The sequence below is a fragment of the Heteronotia binoei genome, chromosome 8, assembly GCF_032191835.1.
Source record: "Heteronotia binoei isolate CCM8104 ecotype False Entrance Well chromosome 8, APGP_CSIRO_Hbin_v1, whole genome shotgun sequence".
Lineage (NCBI taxonomy): Eukaryota > Metazoa > Chordata > Lepidosauria > Squamata > Gekkonidae > Heteronotia > Heteronotia binoei.
In genome coordinates this window covers 85,179,281-85,194,413 of record NC_083230.1, presented here as the reverse complement: position 1 = coordinate 85,194,413, position 15,133 = coordinate 85,179,281, and the positions used below count along the sequence as shown (strand labels likewise).

General features: G+C 45.7%; 1 protein-coding gene across 2 annotated transcripts in view; it reads right to left on the bottom strand.

Moving 5' to 3' along the window:
* Nucleotides 1-9,650: 9,650 nt before the first annotated feature.
* ELFN2 (extracellular leucine rich repeat and fibronectin type III domain containing 2) overlaps nucleotides 9,651-15,133 on the bottom strand; it is a 182,724-nt gene continuing 177,241 nt past the window's right edge. For both annotated transcript variants that reach the window (XM_060245499.1, XM_060245500.1), the window contains one exon: nucleotides 9,651-13,458. In XM_060245499.1, coding sequence (XP_060101482.1) covers nucleotides 10,527-12,941 — 2,415 coding nt within the window. In that variant the 5' untranslated portion in view covers nucleotides 12,942-13,458 and the 3' untranslated portion in view covers nucleotides 9,651-10,526. The remainder of the gene's footprint in view (nucleotides 13,459-15,133) is intronic.

Below are 15,133 nucleotides of genomic sequence, written 5' to 3'. Positions count from 1 at the left end.
AGAATAATGTAGTTTTTGTACCCCTAACTTCCCATGCATGCTCTTGATTGTCCCTTTAAGAATTCTTTAATAAAAACCCTAACAGTTCTACTTGCATCTGATGAATTATGGAAACTCTTGCTATCATAAATTTTAAAAATAGTCTAAAAGTTGCAACTGGATTTTCTTAACATTGTTTTAAAATAAAGAATAAAATGGTCATCGTTGATTAATTCATAAATAAGTTTTCTGGTTCTGGCATCAAAAATCTAAGGCCATCTCTTGTCAGATGATCCTTTCTAATTAAACAACAAAGAGCCTCTGATAGATTTAAGCACAGCTAAGATGAAGACTGCAGATTTATACCCTACCCTTCTCTCTGAATCAGAGCCTCAGAGCGGCTTACCATCTCCTATTTCTTCTCCCCCCACAACAGACACCCTGTGAGGTGGGTGGGGCTGAGAGGGCTCTCACAGCAGCTGCCCTTTCAAGGAAAACTCCTGCAATAGCTATGGCTAACCCAAGGCCATTCTAGCAGCTCTAAGTGGAGGAGTGGGGAATCAAATCAAGCTAAGGAAAAGCTGAAAGCAACAGGAAAAGAGGAAGACCCAACTCGATTAAGGAAGCCACAGCCCTCAGTTTGCAGGACCTGAACAAGGCTGTTAGGGATAGGATGTTTGGAAGGAAATTAATTCATATGGTCACCATAAGTCAGAAACAACTTGATGGCACTTAACACAGAGACAACTCTGTTAGATGGTGTCCTGCATGACTTCCCCCCATATAGTCTAAAATTAGACTCCCCCCCCCCCCCAAATGGCCTAAAAGGAGCAAAGTGCAGGCTTTGTCTTGAGCACAGCTTCAAGATGCAAAGGGCCCAAGAAAATACAGTGACAGTTGCTTTTGCATGGAGGTGATTCCCTTCATCTTGGCCTCATTGCTGCTGAAAATGCAAAGGCTTCCACATAGGGTAATTCCCCATGCTTTTCCCAACTACTTGCCAGGACCATGCCTCTCTCTGCTGGGCTTTTTGCTGATTTAACACTATTAAAGCTATTTCTGATAGCTTTAAAAATTGCCCCCCTAAACCCTCCCAAAAAAAACACAGCAACTGTGGCAGTAGGAGAATGTCCAGTAGAAGGGGAAATGGCACCAGAGGTGGGTGGCGAAAGTGTAGTTGCAGTTTTGTTCAAACCTACTTTGGGTCTGATCTTTTACAAAAAGCTACACCAAAGCCTTGGAAAAACCTGCAGTGGAGTCAGGGGAAACTCCTAAGGGAAATGACTGGATGGCAACGTCATGAAGAAGTCCCCCCCCCCCAAAAAAAAAAATCTGCTCCAGTTTGGGAACCAAGGAAGAGCAAACATGTTGTACAGAAACAACCCATGTTTCTCTCCCATCTCCATACTTACATTCTTTCTACCCAAACCATGACACCTAGAGTTCATTTTTTCCCCATCAGTGGAAGCCAAGAATCTTTCTCACTTTTAGAATTCACCTTGGCCCAGAAGAGCAGCAACAAAAGGCAACTAGATTCAGACACTCTTCATCGTATATCTTTTTTTAATAAGAAATTTATTGCAAATATAGAAATTGATTTTCTCCATACAGGAATCTCCAATTCAAGGAAAACAATTTCGTGCCATTCAATTTAAAACAGTGGGGGGGGGGGGAATCAAATCAAACCTAAAATAAAACCAAACTTCCAAAATAAATCTCCATACACAACCAAGGTTCACGGGATCATTAGAGGAGGAGGGAACCCGAGCGGCTGGTGAGGACCCAAACCGGCAGCAGCTGCCTCCAGTTGTGTCTTACGATCAAGGGGACCAGAAATGGGACGGGGGGGGGGTATTACCATCACTTCCATACCCCGATTCTGTGCTTGTGGGTGGCAGGGCTAGGCTGGGGTTCCACCCCCTCGGACACCTGGCTCCCTCTCAGGAGATTGGGAGGGCAAGTGTCCCCTGAAAGCAAGGCCTCATATTGGAATCAAAGGCCAAGAAAGGAGGGAGGGGGTGGGCAGGGCAGATAAGAAGCAAAGGAAATTCATCCCTCCAGAAGATGGAAAGGAGAAAGAAAATCCCACCTAATAAGATGGAAGAGACAAGCAAGAGACAGAGAGAGAGAGAGAACATCTAGGAAGGAAGGCACTCGCATCTATAGTCCACGTCCAGGGTAGTTTGCCTGCCCTGGTTTCCATGGAGATAACCTTCTTCCTGAATGTGATAGGAGCAGGTGGAAAGGGACATATGGCCCTTTCTCCTAGAATACAGCAGAAAGGACTATCCATGGAGACATTCCAGGGTGGCCAAGACACTGCTTCATTGGGTAAGCTCCACAGATCAACTTTAAAGCAGAGATTTTGAAGCAAGGAGCTTGGTGGAGAATGAAAGTTTCCTTGAAGCCCTCCCTCCCCTCCCCCCAAACCTCTGGGCAGAAAAGGAAAGAAAGAGCTTAATATAAAATATTTCACAGTGAGATTCATTAAAGAACAACTTCCCAGTGTTGTAGTTTATACACCGTGACTCTTGGGAGGCTGTTGTCCCTGATCCTGTAAGGGTTGCACTTTGATCTGTGTGCATGGTCATGGCTGTCAACAGTGGCCAGTGGCCCCTATGCATGAAAAAGGGACTCCCATCTGAAAAAACAGACTCGCCACACACTGTCCTTCCTCCTGTATGTCTCAGGCCAGGAAGAATAGAGCAGAGACCTCAGTTCTTGGCTTCCTTCTTGTATTTGCATTCTTCTCAAGAACCTTTGATTGAACCAGACTTACTGATGCTTAGTTCAGGGAACAGTCTCCTTGGTTATATTGTGTTGTATACTTTGCACCAGTGGACTGCTTGATAGTGAGTCGCAGAAGGACCTGTGTCAATAGGGGAGACCATAGTTAAGGAGAATATCCAGAACTGGCTACTTGTCTTCAGGAATCACTTCCTTCTCTCAACCCCTCATTTTCCATCTTGTCACTTCCCTAATCCTACCAATTTCTCCTCCCAGACTCTTCTTCCAGCACTCAACACTGCATCATCATTTGCTTTCCAGTGGAAGTCTTTTCCAGTAAGGAACTTCCTATTCTGTGAATCTGACGCTTTAGAAGCTGTATCCAATGACAGCACCACTCTGCTATATGGGCCTATATACAGAACTTCCCTACCTGGACTCTGACTTCCATATTTATTTCCAACTGTATATTATGGTCTCGTAACCTTCAACCCAGGGCAAGTGCACTCTGACCCTTACCACCCCAAAAGGAGTTTATTAGGGTCCCGAAGATAAGTAGGTAGGATATGGGAGAACCAAAGTAAAACAAAATATGGAGGATTCCAAACCTGCAGTGTTTACACTCTGAGCCATGTGAAAAACATGCATGAACATGCTATCATTTTGCTCCTTTCTCCAGTCACTTTCTATCTCCTTTCCTATCTCCACGTATTTCTTCATTATCCCTCCTTTTATATCGGATCATCTTGTTTTATTCCATCTTTCTGGGCCTGATTTAGTGATATCTAAGTTAGGTTTACAGCCTGGTAGACTCCAGCTAGATTATTACGGTGATCTGGTGAGACCTAGTCCTCAGCACTTCTGCTTCACTCATTCTTTATTTAGAGACATTATGAAAACTTCCCAGTGCACTTCAAATGTCCTATGTTTATTCACTATTTTCCAGGCATTGGGATTAAAATGGTTTTGCTTCATGGAGGTCTTCGTTATGAGCCCTGTTGTGTGAAAGGCAGCGTATAAAAGGCAGAGTAAAATTACCCAAGTTTCATCCTATTTTGTATTTGACCTGGCAGTACAGGAGTTGGAATAATGTGGTTCTGTTAGGAGAGAGGTTATGACTCAGCGGTAGACTATCTGCTTTACCTGCAGAAGGACCCCGATTCAATCCCTGGCATCTCAAGCTGAACAGGTAGCAAGTGATATGAAAAACCTCTGTCTCAGACCTTGGGAGAACTGCTGCCAGTCTGAGTAGACAACACTGACCTTTATAGACTGATGGTCTGATTAAGTAGAAGGCAGCTTCATGTGTTCATGTGACAAAGCCTCCTACCAAACATCTTAATTCAAATGACTACACTGCAACCCCAAGGGAAGTATAAGGTCAAAAGCAAAGGGTTTGGGCTATCTTTGTTGTCTCTCCTTTAGATTCTTTAGCTAACACCTTTATCAAGTGACTCTAGTGGTTTGGTACAATGGATTGTAAACACTACAAGTTTGGAATCCTCCATATTTTGTTTTACTTCGGTCCCCCTATATCCTGCCTAGTTATCTTTGGGACCCCTAATAAACACCTTTTTTGTGGTGGTAAAAGTCAGAGTGCTGATACCTAGCAGAACTAAAGTAGAAGTTTTCCTCAAGCTAGTTGGGGGATGGGGGGAGCAATGGAGCAGACCTGGCTTTGATGACAAGTAACACACCCAAAGCCATCTTGCTCCTCTTGTCAGCTCATACATGTATCTCCACTTCTCACATTATTCCTAGCCCACAATACACACATCTGCTTTTTCATGCCTTGTTGGTTTTCTCATCATCCTCGTCTGTCAATACTGTTCTCATGCTCTTCCACCATTTCCTATCACCTCTTCTTTTTCTCTTTTTTTCTAGGTCCTCCTCTCTTTCCTTTCCTAGCACTGCCTGTGACAGTCTACAGTAAGGATTTGGGCTGATTAGCATTGCAAACACATCGATACCGCATCAGCCAAGATTCCTTGACATAAATTTTCATTTGTCGTTCATGAATATTTCACACATCACCTCAGGAGGAATTATCTGGAATAGTATGCAAGATAGAGGAGAATGAAACAGGGTGAGCATTGCAGATTTTGCCAGGACTGGGCCCACAGCATCTTCCAGTGGGATCAAAATTCCAGTGCAGTATCTTTTTCTCCAGTTGGAGATTCAGTATAAAAGCCCACTTCATCCATATGTTTCCCATCCACTAGATTACCTCAGTATGAGGGGCATAAGGGCTCTCTCTGATTCTTATTCTTCTCAAGACACATTGCAAGTGCTGTGTCAAAATCCATTCCACACAGCACAAAGAGGCCATCTTCCCCCCAGCGCTGCCATTCAGAGTGTATTATCCACTTTGCTTTCATGCTTACACCAGTGAAGGCAACCAGAGGCCCTAGCAGGTATGAGAAGAAATCACACTCTGGCTTTCCATCTTCCTTTCACTTGGATGGCCAAGAGCTCTAAAGGCCAGTGACTGCTGGATGCAACCACAGCAAAGCAAAAATTGGTCCTTAGCGTTTTTATCTGATCCCTCCTTTAATCTGCCCCAGGGAAATTTTTCTCCCCAGAGATCTTTCAGGACTTGGAGACAAGAACTACAGGAGAAACGACAGATAAATCTGGGGAGGCCCATTTAGTACATTTTTTTTCTCACTACAGAGTGCTCATTGAGTTCATTGTATCAGCTGTACAGTGGCCTGCGGCTATGTTGCTCAGTCATCTGCAAACAGTTGAGGAAACTTCATCACCAAAGCCTACTGGAGTCAAAAGCATGATTTTCGCTAAAGCCAAGAAACTCTAGTTGAGGTCCTCAAATTCTTACACTGTCTTTTAAAGCTAAGGTTTTCCTTATATCCCTGAATGGTAATTCTGGCTGTATAGTGGAATAGTTTGGCCAAGAACTGGGAATCCCATTGGCCTGATCAGTTCTTGCTCTCACAAAACATTTCTATGGAATGAAGGTTCATGAGGGTGAATAACCACCACAGGATGAGAGAAGGTCAAAGGACTGGGGCCGTTGCTTAGACTTTGGAACATCACCCAGGCCCAACACCAGCACACAGATGTTCACAAAGGAGCGGGAGAGGAGCCTGTCTTGATAGGTGGGATGGATTCAAAGGGAGAGGGGGTGCTGTTTTGCTGGTGGCACCAGGTTTGGGTTCTCTTTGGAGTCCGCTCCCTCCCAAAGTTTTCAAATCACAATGGTGGTCAGGAGTGTGGGAGGTTAGGGGGGCAAGGTGAGAGGAAAGAGCACAGGAGCATGGTTAAGGTTTAGTCTTGACAAACCAGCACATACACAAAAGATGTTTTTGCTCAGAAAAATACAGTAAAATCATCATGCAAATATAACGCTTAAATCTCCTCTTTTCAGACTCTTTGTGTGTGTGTGTGTGTGTAGTTGATAGCTGTTTTCATGTCTTAAACCAGCCTAAGGGAAGGGGGGTTGATTAGAGAGGCAGGGTAAGCCTCATTACCCCTTTGCCTCCCATCTCCATGCCTACCTTATTTTGACATTCCTCATCTTGTGCAAACTTCACCAGAGACTAAGGTTTCTATTATAGGGCATAGGAGGGGCATGGGCCACTCACATCCTCTGAATACCCATGCTCCTCCATCTGCTCCAGAAGATCCTGTGCAGGACAAAGAAACCAAAGAACTTATTCTGCCCCCTCTGCCATTACCACCAAAGTTCTTGTACTTGGTTCCTTCCCAAAGTGGCCAGGTGAAGGAACTGAAGTCAACGGCAACACACAACTCCCAGCCTCTTCACATACCTGCACCCCACCCTGCTTTGCAGCACAGATTATGGGCTGGCAAGAGGAACTGACAATAAACCTGGGGTGAAGCAGTGGAGGTGGGAAACAAGAGTTTGTTTGCACCTCTTTTCTACCCTCACAGACCTTTACCCTGATTCCGAGTCAGAAGGCAAGTTATCTCATTTCCCCAGGGCTGCCAAAATCTACCCAGGATAGCATTAATTCATCTTTTAATAGTTACCTAATACTGAGAATTTTGACTGATACCATTTTCCCCACTCACACTATGAGGGAAGTGACCAAAAGCTATGACATCTATGCAAATATTAAGCATAGGAGCCCTTTCCTAGATTTGGGCAACCCTAGGACACCAGGATGATCCAGCCATCCTACCTTTCCGTGATGGTTGGTGGATCTACAATGTGCCAATATTCCATAATTTCCCAGAAAGCTCAGCACCCATACCCCCTCACTGCACTTGAAGGATGTTGGTAATCTACCTCCTACTAGCAAATTCCTGTCTTCATCACTGTTTTAAGCACCACAAGGATGTGTTGTCCAGAATTCCCCACTATAGCCTTCACTCATATGGGAGAATTTCATAAGCTGTGCTTACTCCTGCTGATATATCTATCTTGGATCACTGCATGGCACAACAGCCCACAATACAGGAAGCATGCTGGCATGCAAAAGTGTCTGTGCCTGATTTCTGGAGCCTTGTTCATGAATCCACTAGGACCACAACCTTGAAATGCTCTTTCCCACTAGGAACATTCTGGGGGCTTTCTGACCCTGCATACCCACACCTCTCCCTTGAATTTTCATATACCTCACATGCTTTTCTTAAGTTTCCTATGATTTTACTCCCTGGGTAATATTCTCATGGTTAAAATGCCCCTAATTCTTAGTTACCACAGGTTAGTTAAATTCCTGGGGGGCTCACAGCCAGATCTCCTAAATAGCATGCTCCAGATTTCTCTGCTGGAGTTGCATCAATAACCAGCCCCTAGGATTCCTCTCATTCACGCAGAAGATACAGCTAAGATCTCTCTGTGTGTGTGCCCAAATCCTAATGGGCATTTACTCCCAGGATTTGTCTTTGGAATCTCCCCTATTCACCCAAAAAACTACACTTTTAGGATCCTTCCATTGGATCCCAAAGAAAGATATCCTTGAAATTTCCCATGTATTTCCACAAATAATACACCACTAGGCCCTCTCCACTTGTTTCCCTAGTAAACAAATCCCTGAGATGTAGCACACCAGCCACTGGATGGCACTACTACTTGCTAACAGCCAAAACTTCTTTGCTGTCCATGTGTTGGTCAAATAAAGGTAATACGTTTTTGTGGTTACTGTGGGAAGCACATCACGTATCAGAAGATGAGAGAGTTCTGCCCAAGACAACACAATAAGCACTGTTGATTTATGTAGGGAGGACCTCTCCATAGAAGCCTAGGGACACCCCCACATACACAGACCATGCTGAGCTGCCCGTCCCTTGGCTTGGTAATCAGATATCCCAAGGCAGACAATTCTGTTCACTGCTAGATTCACGGTTGTTATTCCTGCTGCTATCCCAGCAGAGGGCTGATTGGGAAGAGGCAACGCTAACGGCCTCAACGACTTTGCTGCAAAGTGTAGAGAGATTCATCTGCTTGAAAGGCATCCATCCGCTTTCAATGAGTGTGTGCCTGCTAGACGGGAGGAGCAAAGTTTCTTGCCATGAGAAGTAGCGTGAACTTTGGAAAACAGGGTCTAGAACCCAGCCATATTCACAAGGCAACAGCTCCAAGGTAAGACCTTGGGGAGCCAGTTCCTCCTGAAACCACTCTTGCTTGTGCTTGTTAGTGTGTTCTGAGACTGGCAGGGAAGGGGCTGGGGAGCAAACAAATGTGTTTTTGCTGCAAGAAAGATGTGAAGAAGCAGTATAGTCACAAGCTGCAAGAGGTTATGCTTTAAGCACACCAAATGGCAGTGAGTGGGAAGGAATGGAAATATTTCAGAGGGTGGGTCTCCTTGTTTTGCATGACCCAAGAATATACCTTCCCAATAAAACTGAGGAGGAATCCTTTTCCAGCATTCTCTCTCTGTAGCGGAGTTTTAAGAATAGTTCTGGTATCTTGATTAGCAATTTACCTAAAATGTGATACCTTGTCTGGGTGCCACCCCAACTGCCCCTCCCTTATGTCAAATGCCCCCTATGCTCTGGCCACATCAGAGCACTTTGATCTGTCCCTATAATCTCCCAAGCCTCTGTCTCCTGTCTTATCTTCAACATTATCTTTAAATGAAGGTTCTCTGCTGCTTCCAACAGCTACTGGCACTCTTTCCCTGGGGCATAAGGAAGGAGGGTGGCCAGGGCTGGGTTGTCAGGCACTACAGGAAGGGATGGCTGTGGGGGACAGGAAATGGCAGCAAGGGAGCAGCTCAGAGGGTAAGATTGGCCAATGTGTCAATGTCATCAAGCCATCTCCCCAATGCCATTTTGCTAGTTTATAAGTGAGTTCACTGCACAGTACCTTCCCCCATCTTGACCACCTGGGCCCAAGGCCTTCTTGAAGTATACTCCTCTCTGGGTCTTTTATTTCTGAGGGCCATCCGACTATGCTTCACCATAAGACTACCCTGAATTGCATAAATCATCCCTCACATTGTTGCCTCCCTACTGTTCCCCTTTCTCAGTCTGTATTCTGGCAATCAGTTGTGAAAAAAAGTTGAGATCCCTCTCTAAGGAATCTCATCATGGATACTGTCCTTTTTCAGTACATTTGATAAGCTGGGAACCTGTCTGCCAATCCATCATGAGACTCCATTTCACAGGATAAGCAGCTCCCTCAGTCTTGGTACTGTGTCTGGGGTCAGGATTCCTTGAGATCTCAGAGAGGTTGCTGATACTGTCCTCCTCTCTTTTCCCTCATGTGGGCTATTCCTCTTTTCCTATGCCATGCGGCATATTCCCCCTCTCTTCTTGGAAGACAACTGGAACGCTCTACTGAAGTGCGGGGAGATTTGAGAGCTAACTCTCTTCCTAACAAATGGGGGGAGGGCACAGAGGAGACAGGAGACCCCCATTATAAAAACACTCCATCTCCCAAACCTTACCCCTTCCCACACTGGAGGAAGCTAGGTCCTACAACAAATAACACCAGTCACCTCTCACAGGCATGGTCAGGATATACCAAGAAAAATCTGTTTTCATTCTTGTTTACACTTGTGCAAATCTTAATAAAGATATGGAGAGGTGGGAGCATGTCAACAGGCTTAGACGATCCTGAGCACTGAGAGGACATTCAGTTGTGTTACTCCTCATCTCATCTTGACTTTGGGACTCTTAATGTTACCCCAGCAACATGGAAGATGCTTTCCTATGAATGGTTCTCTCACAGCTGGGGCTGCAGTTCAATGACCACACCCCTGTGAACAAGGCATATTGTACAAGACTTTCCCACAGAACCTGCATACACCTCCCAGAGTGGGAGGTAACTTTCATAATTGGAACCCACATGATCAACCCGGCCCATGCAGGTCAGTCATTTAAGCATTACCCCAGCTATGTGAGAATCATTCATGGGAAAGCAACTCTCACACAGCTAGAGTGACATTGAAAAGGCCCTTGAAAATGCAGGAAAGGTAAGGATAAGGAAGTGACATTAGCACCCCTTACTGTTGTCAAGGGAATAAGCAAAATCGCTCTCCTTCTGAAACAAAATAAGAACAGGAACAGAAAAGTGATGGTTAGTGTCTGAGTCTATGCCTGGTTAGCATCCTTCCCCTCCCACCTCTGTGACCTACAAGCCCAGCATCCCCCCTAACAGATGTCCCTCTATACCACAGTATAAAAACAAGTGTCTCCTCCCCACCATCTGAAGGAGTAACAATGGTCCCCGTAACACAATAGAGACAATTCATTCCACTTGGGGGTTTTTTCTGTTCTTTTTTGTAAACTTTAAGAAATGGTTTTCAGTTTCTTTTGTCAGGTTTGTTTGTTTTTCACAGTCAGGTGGGTTAATTTTGTGGTGTTTCCCCCCCTTCCCTTTAAAGACAGAGTCACAACTTCTGTTGAGCAGAGACTCCTTTCCAGTAATCTAAGATATCGTGCAGATCCTCATCCTTGGCAAATTGGACTTTCTTTCGCAGAGCGTGGCCGGCCGCCATGTAAACCTCCTCCCGATGGTGCTTCTTGTAAGGCCGGAAACGCTCCCAGATCTTATGGGTGCTCTCTGAGGAGTACTCTGGGCTGGAGGAATAGCCCGAGAAATAATGTCTGGGTGAGAGCTGAGAATATGTGGAGTCCCGCTTGGAACGGGAGAGTGGCTTAAGAAAGGACACCCTTTGGCTTAAGGTGTCACCACTCTCCTCATAGTAGAGAGCTGGGAAGGAATGCCGGTGTTCACTGCAGTGGTAAGAAGGTTTCACCTCCAGGTGATGGATGGCACCTGGGGACACAAGGGGAAGACGATCCAAAGGACTGTTGAGTGGACTGCCTTTTTCAATGTACTTGGAGTCTCCCTTACCCATCTGGGGGTGGTCAGGTACATCAAGGCTGAAGACCTTGGCACTCTTGATGGAGCCACTGGAAGAGACACTGCAGGTTTTCCTGGCCACAGCAGCATCTGCACTGAGTTGGCGCTGCAGGGGATGATGGGAGCTCTCCTTGTACGGTGGTGAGAGGAAACTTGGTCGTTCCAGCCCACTGGATGAACCAGCTGGTATGGACTGGCATTCAAAACCCATGTCAGAGTCAACACCACCCCCTCCCCCCAAGAAAGAAGCTGTGTCCAGCTTAAGGGCATCAATGCAGTTGTTGATTATCTGGTTCACCTTGTCTACTTCCTTGGCAATTGTTGAGATTTCAGCAGCTGAACCTTGCCCATTGTCCAGTTCGTGCAGGTCATCGTCCCTCTGTGACCTCTCCAGCCCATCCCCCCCACCTGTCCGAACCTCAATATAATTGCCCTTGGTGGTAACCTTGGGAGTCTCCATGCCAGTATCCATAGATTTGGTTGAGGGCATCTTATCACCAATCATCGATGGAAGAGAGGACATCCGTGAGACAGGGATGACTGGTGGCTCTCCCAGCTTCTGGGATGCATGAACAATTGAACTGGTATCAATATCTGAGCCATAACGCATCTCTAGAATGGTTTTCTTGACATTGAGGGATTTTTGCTTCTCTTCTTGCATCCTACGCTTCCTCAGGCAATAATAGACAATGCCAAGGATAATAACCATTCCAAAAAGGCAGCCTAATATAGTCATAATGTAGTGGGTAGTGGTGGAAGTGTTGGGCATTGGATCTTCTCTCCCTTTGCTCCTGGTGGCAAAGGAAAGGCAAGTGTGATTATAACGTTTTGAATTGCGTATCGAAGCCACACAGAATGTATAGTCAGTGTGAGCCTTCAAATGGGTGAGAGTGACAACTTCCTTCTTCTTTTTCAAAGTCATTACATCAGAAATGTAGCTGTTATTGTACTGAACGAGTACATACATCTTGCTGAATGGCGATGGGATTGTTACCACCAGGGCAGCTGAGGTGATAGTCACCTGCTGGAGCTTGATGCTGGGGTTAAAGGAGGAATCAGTGGTGGAAGATGCTGGAGGCTCGACTGAGAGGAAGTCTCCAGGGTTAATGCCAGAGTTCTCAGCATTGTCGTCCGGGTCTCTCTGAGAATCTGGCATGAATGGTGTGGGATTGAGCCTGGTAATCGACGGAAAGGGGCCATCTCCACACATCGACTTGAAAATGGTGATGGCATTGCGGCTGTGATGTGGCCGAGGCACAAGAAGTGGGTAGCCAGCAAATTCCCGAGGAGTTTCACACTGCAGACGGTCATAGTTCTTTGTGACATTGTTGAAGGCCACCAGCCACATGAGGAAACCATAGAGGTTGCAGTCACAGTTGAAAGGGTTCCCAGCCAGTTCACACACCATCAAGTTGCTCAGGCTGGTGAAAGTGTTGCCGTCAAGTCGGCTGAGGCGGTTGGAGGACAGGTCAATGCTGATGAGGCTGGGGCATTCCACAAACGCATTGGGAGTGACCACCTCAATCAGGTTGTGCTGCACAAAGAGGAACTGGAGGCGTCCCATGCCACGCAGCATGCCCTCGGTCAGGTTGGTGAGCTTATTGTAGCCCAGCTGCAGCACCTGCAGATTGGACTGTCCCATGAAGGCTCCATCCTCAATGTACGAGATCTCATTTTTTGTTAGGTTGAGGTCAGTCAAGTTGCCAAAGCGGTTGAGGGAGGAGTAGAGCACCACCTTGAGCTTATTCTCGTTTAGCCGTAGATCATGCACTGTACTGTTGATGTGCTGAGGGATAGTCTCATATGGAGGCTGGTTCTGGCTGCAGATAGCGAGCCATACATAACCTTTATCGCCCTCGATAAGCCAGCAGTCACTGCGGACCACACCAGGGGCACAAATGCAGAGCAGGGTAGCTACCCAAAATCCCAGACGGAACATGTTGGGCTACAGTGCCCCCTTTAGGCTAAAAGAGACAATTTCAGCCCCAAAAAATAGTAGGAGGGAAAGATTAGAGGATGTGACACCCTTGAAGTTTAGCAACCACAGGGCACAGACACTCCAGTTCTATCTGATGCCACCATTGTCACATATGCCCCATTTCACACAAAGACAGTGCTGTCAATCAGGGCAAAAACTGTACAGGAGGGGAAAAAAATATTTGTGCTTCTTCTCAAAGCAAAAGAAAAATGAAACCTACAACAATGAATCTTCTTTGTGCAACTCCTCCACACCCTCCCTTCCAGAACACCATGACGTGGTCCGGAAATCTAAGGCAGAACTGCCTCCGCGTCGCTAAGATTCCTTGAGTGCTGCTTCCTCCTCTTTCTCTCGAGGGTCCCCTCCAAGTCGCTTCAGAACTTCAGATCAAAGGGGGGAAATATATGGGGAGAGGAGAAAGGGGGGAGGGTAAAGAGGGAGAGAGGAAAAGAGAGCGAGATCCATCTGTCACCAAAATCTGGAAAGGAAACACACAAGAGACAAGAAGAATCAGTTAGGGGGGGGGCTTCGAATTATGCAAAAAGACAGCAAGGTTTGTTAGTTTCTCAGAGACCTGGAGAAGCTGAACAGAGAGCATTTGGGATTTGGGGGAGGGGGTGAATGCCTTGGATTTGCATTGTCTACTATGCTGATATGCTTTGGCAAAGGGAACTCTTGTAACATAATCTTGTATATCAGTGATAGCCAGAAGGGTACTTGGGTTCTGTTATGTAACAAACACACAGTCTTGTGAAGAGGGGTAGTGGAGAACACAGGAGATGGAGAGGAAGAGGTGGGGAGAAAGGCAGATGTACAGCTGTGTTTCTGCCAGCTTAGCATCCCCTGCCTTCCTTCAAGGGGGATTTTCAGCTGTCCATCTAAAGAAAATCTCCCTCTCTCATGCACGCACACACACACACGCATACACACAAGGAAGATAAATAAATAAGGCTACTAACTAAATGATTTTCTTTTCCTTGATGCAAAAAGATAAATAATTCATTTGTTGTATAACTGCTCTCGTTCCGAAAATAATTTTCTCGCCTTAGCTGAGATGGGGGTGGGGGCTCAATATGGTCTTGGTGAGTGCAGACTTGGGGGGAGGCACCCTTAATTGGTGGAGAGAACAGTACAGCTGTGATGGTCACAGCCAGGCTGGATGGCATGCTGAGGAACAGAGAGATGTGTCAACACATGAGCTAGTTGTCCTTCAGGCTCAGCTCTTTGCCTTGGAATAAATAGTATCACCATTATTAGCAAATGCATGCTTTGTCCCTATGAGTTGCAGTAGTGCATTCCTAGGCATTGTGTCCAGAACTGTGTGTACATCCTGGGGTTCCAATCCCTCTTAGGTTTGGGGGGAAGCTTATCTGAGTGTTAAAAGGGGATGGAGCTGTAGCTCAGTGGTATAGCATTTGATTTGCATACAGAGGAAATCCCACAAGGTAAAAGATCCCAGGGTGTTAGGAAAGTATTCAGGAAGAGAGACAGGAGAGCTGCTGTCAATCAAAGCAGACACCCAGTGCAGAACTTGATGGACCAGGCATCTATCTCAGCACATTCCCAAGTCATCCATAGTTCTTACAAAGAGGACAAAATTACATATCCTTTCAATATCAAAAAAGGGCACAGAACAACTTTTAGTAACCTTTCCTGACCAATGTCAGGCTCTGGAACATATATTTTGCATGCAGAAGGTCCAAGTTCAATATCTAGCATTTCTAGGATTTTTTTTATATATATAAAAGACTGTAGGGAGACATGTATTGGGAAAGATCTCTCTGTGCTTGATGCTGAGGCCTAAATTGGACATGCCAATGGGGATCTGGGTTCAGATTCCAATGTGTGATTTTGTTGCAAAATCAGCTGCTAGGGATCCAATGTGGATCAGGTTAGAGCATTGGGATGGGAGGGTTGCTAATTATTTCCACCACCTTCCTGATCAAAAAAATGTCTCCCAATCCTTTTTCATCTGCTTTAACACCTGATGGGAGGGGGACAAAGACAGACAAATTATGGGTAGCTTCAGGAACTTATTTGCATATTTAGTCACACCCTGACATCACAGAAAATGACATCGTCCGTTCCGTAGGTTACTTTCTGCATATTGACACATAACAGTACAGTGCCATCTGCTGCATTTCATGGATGTG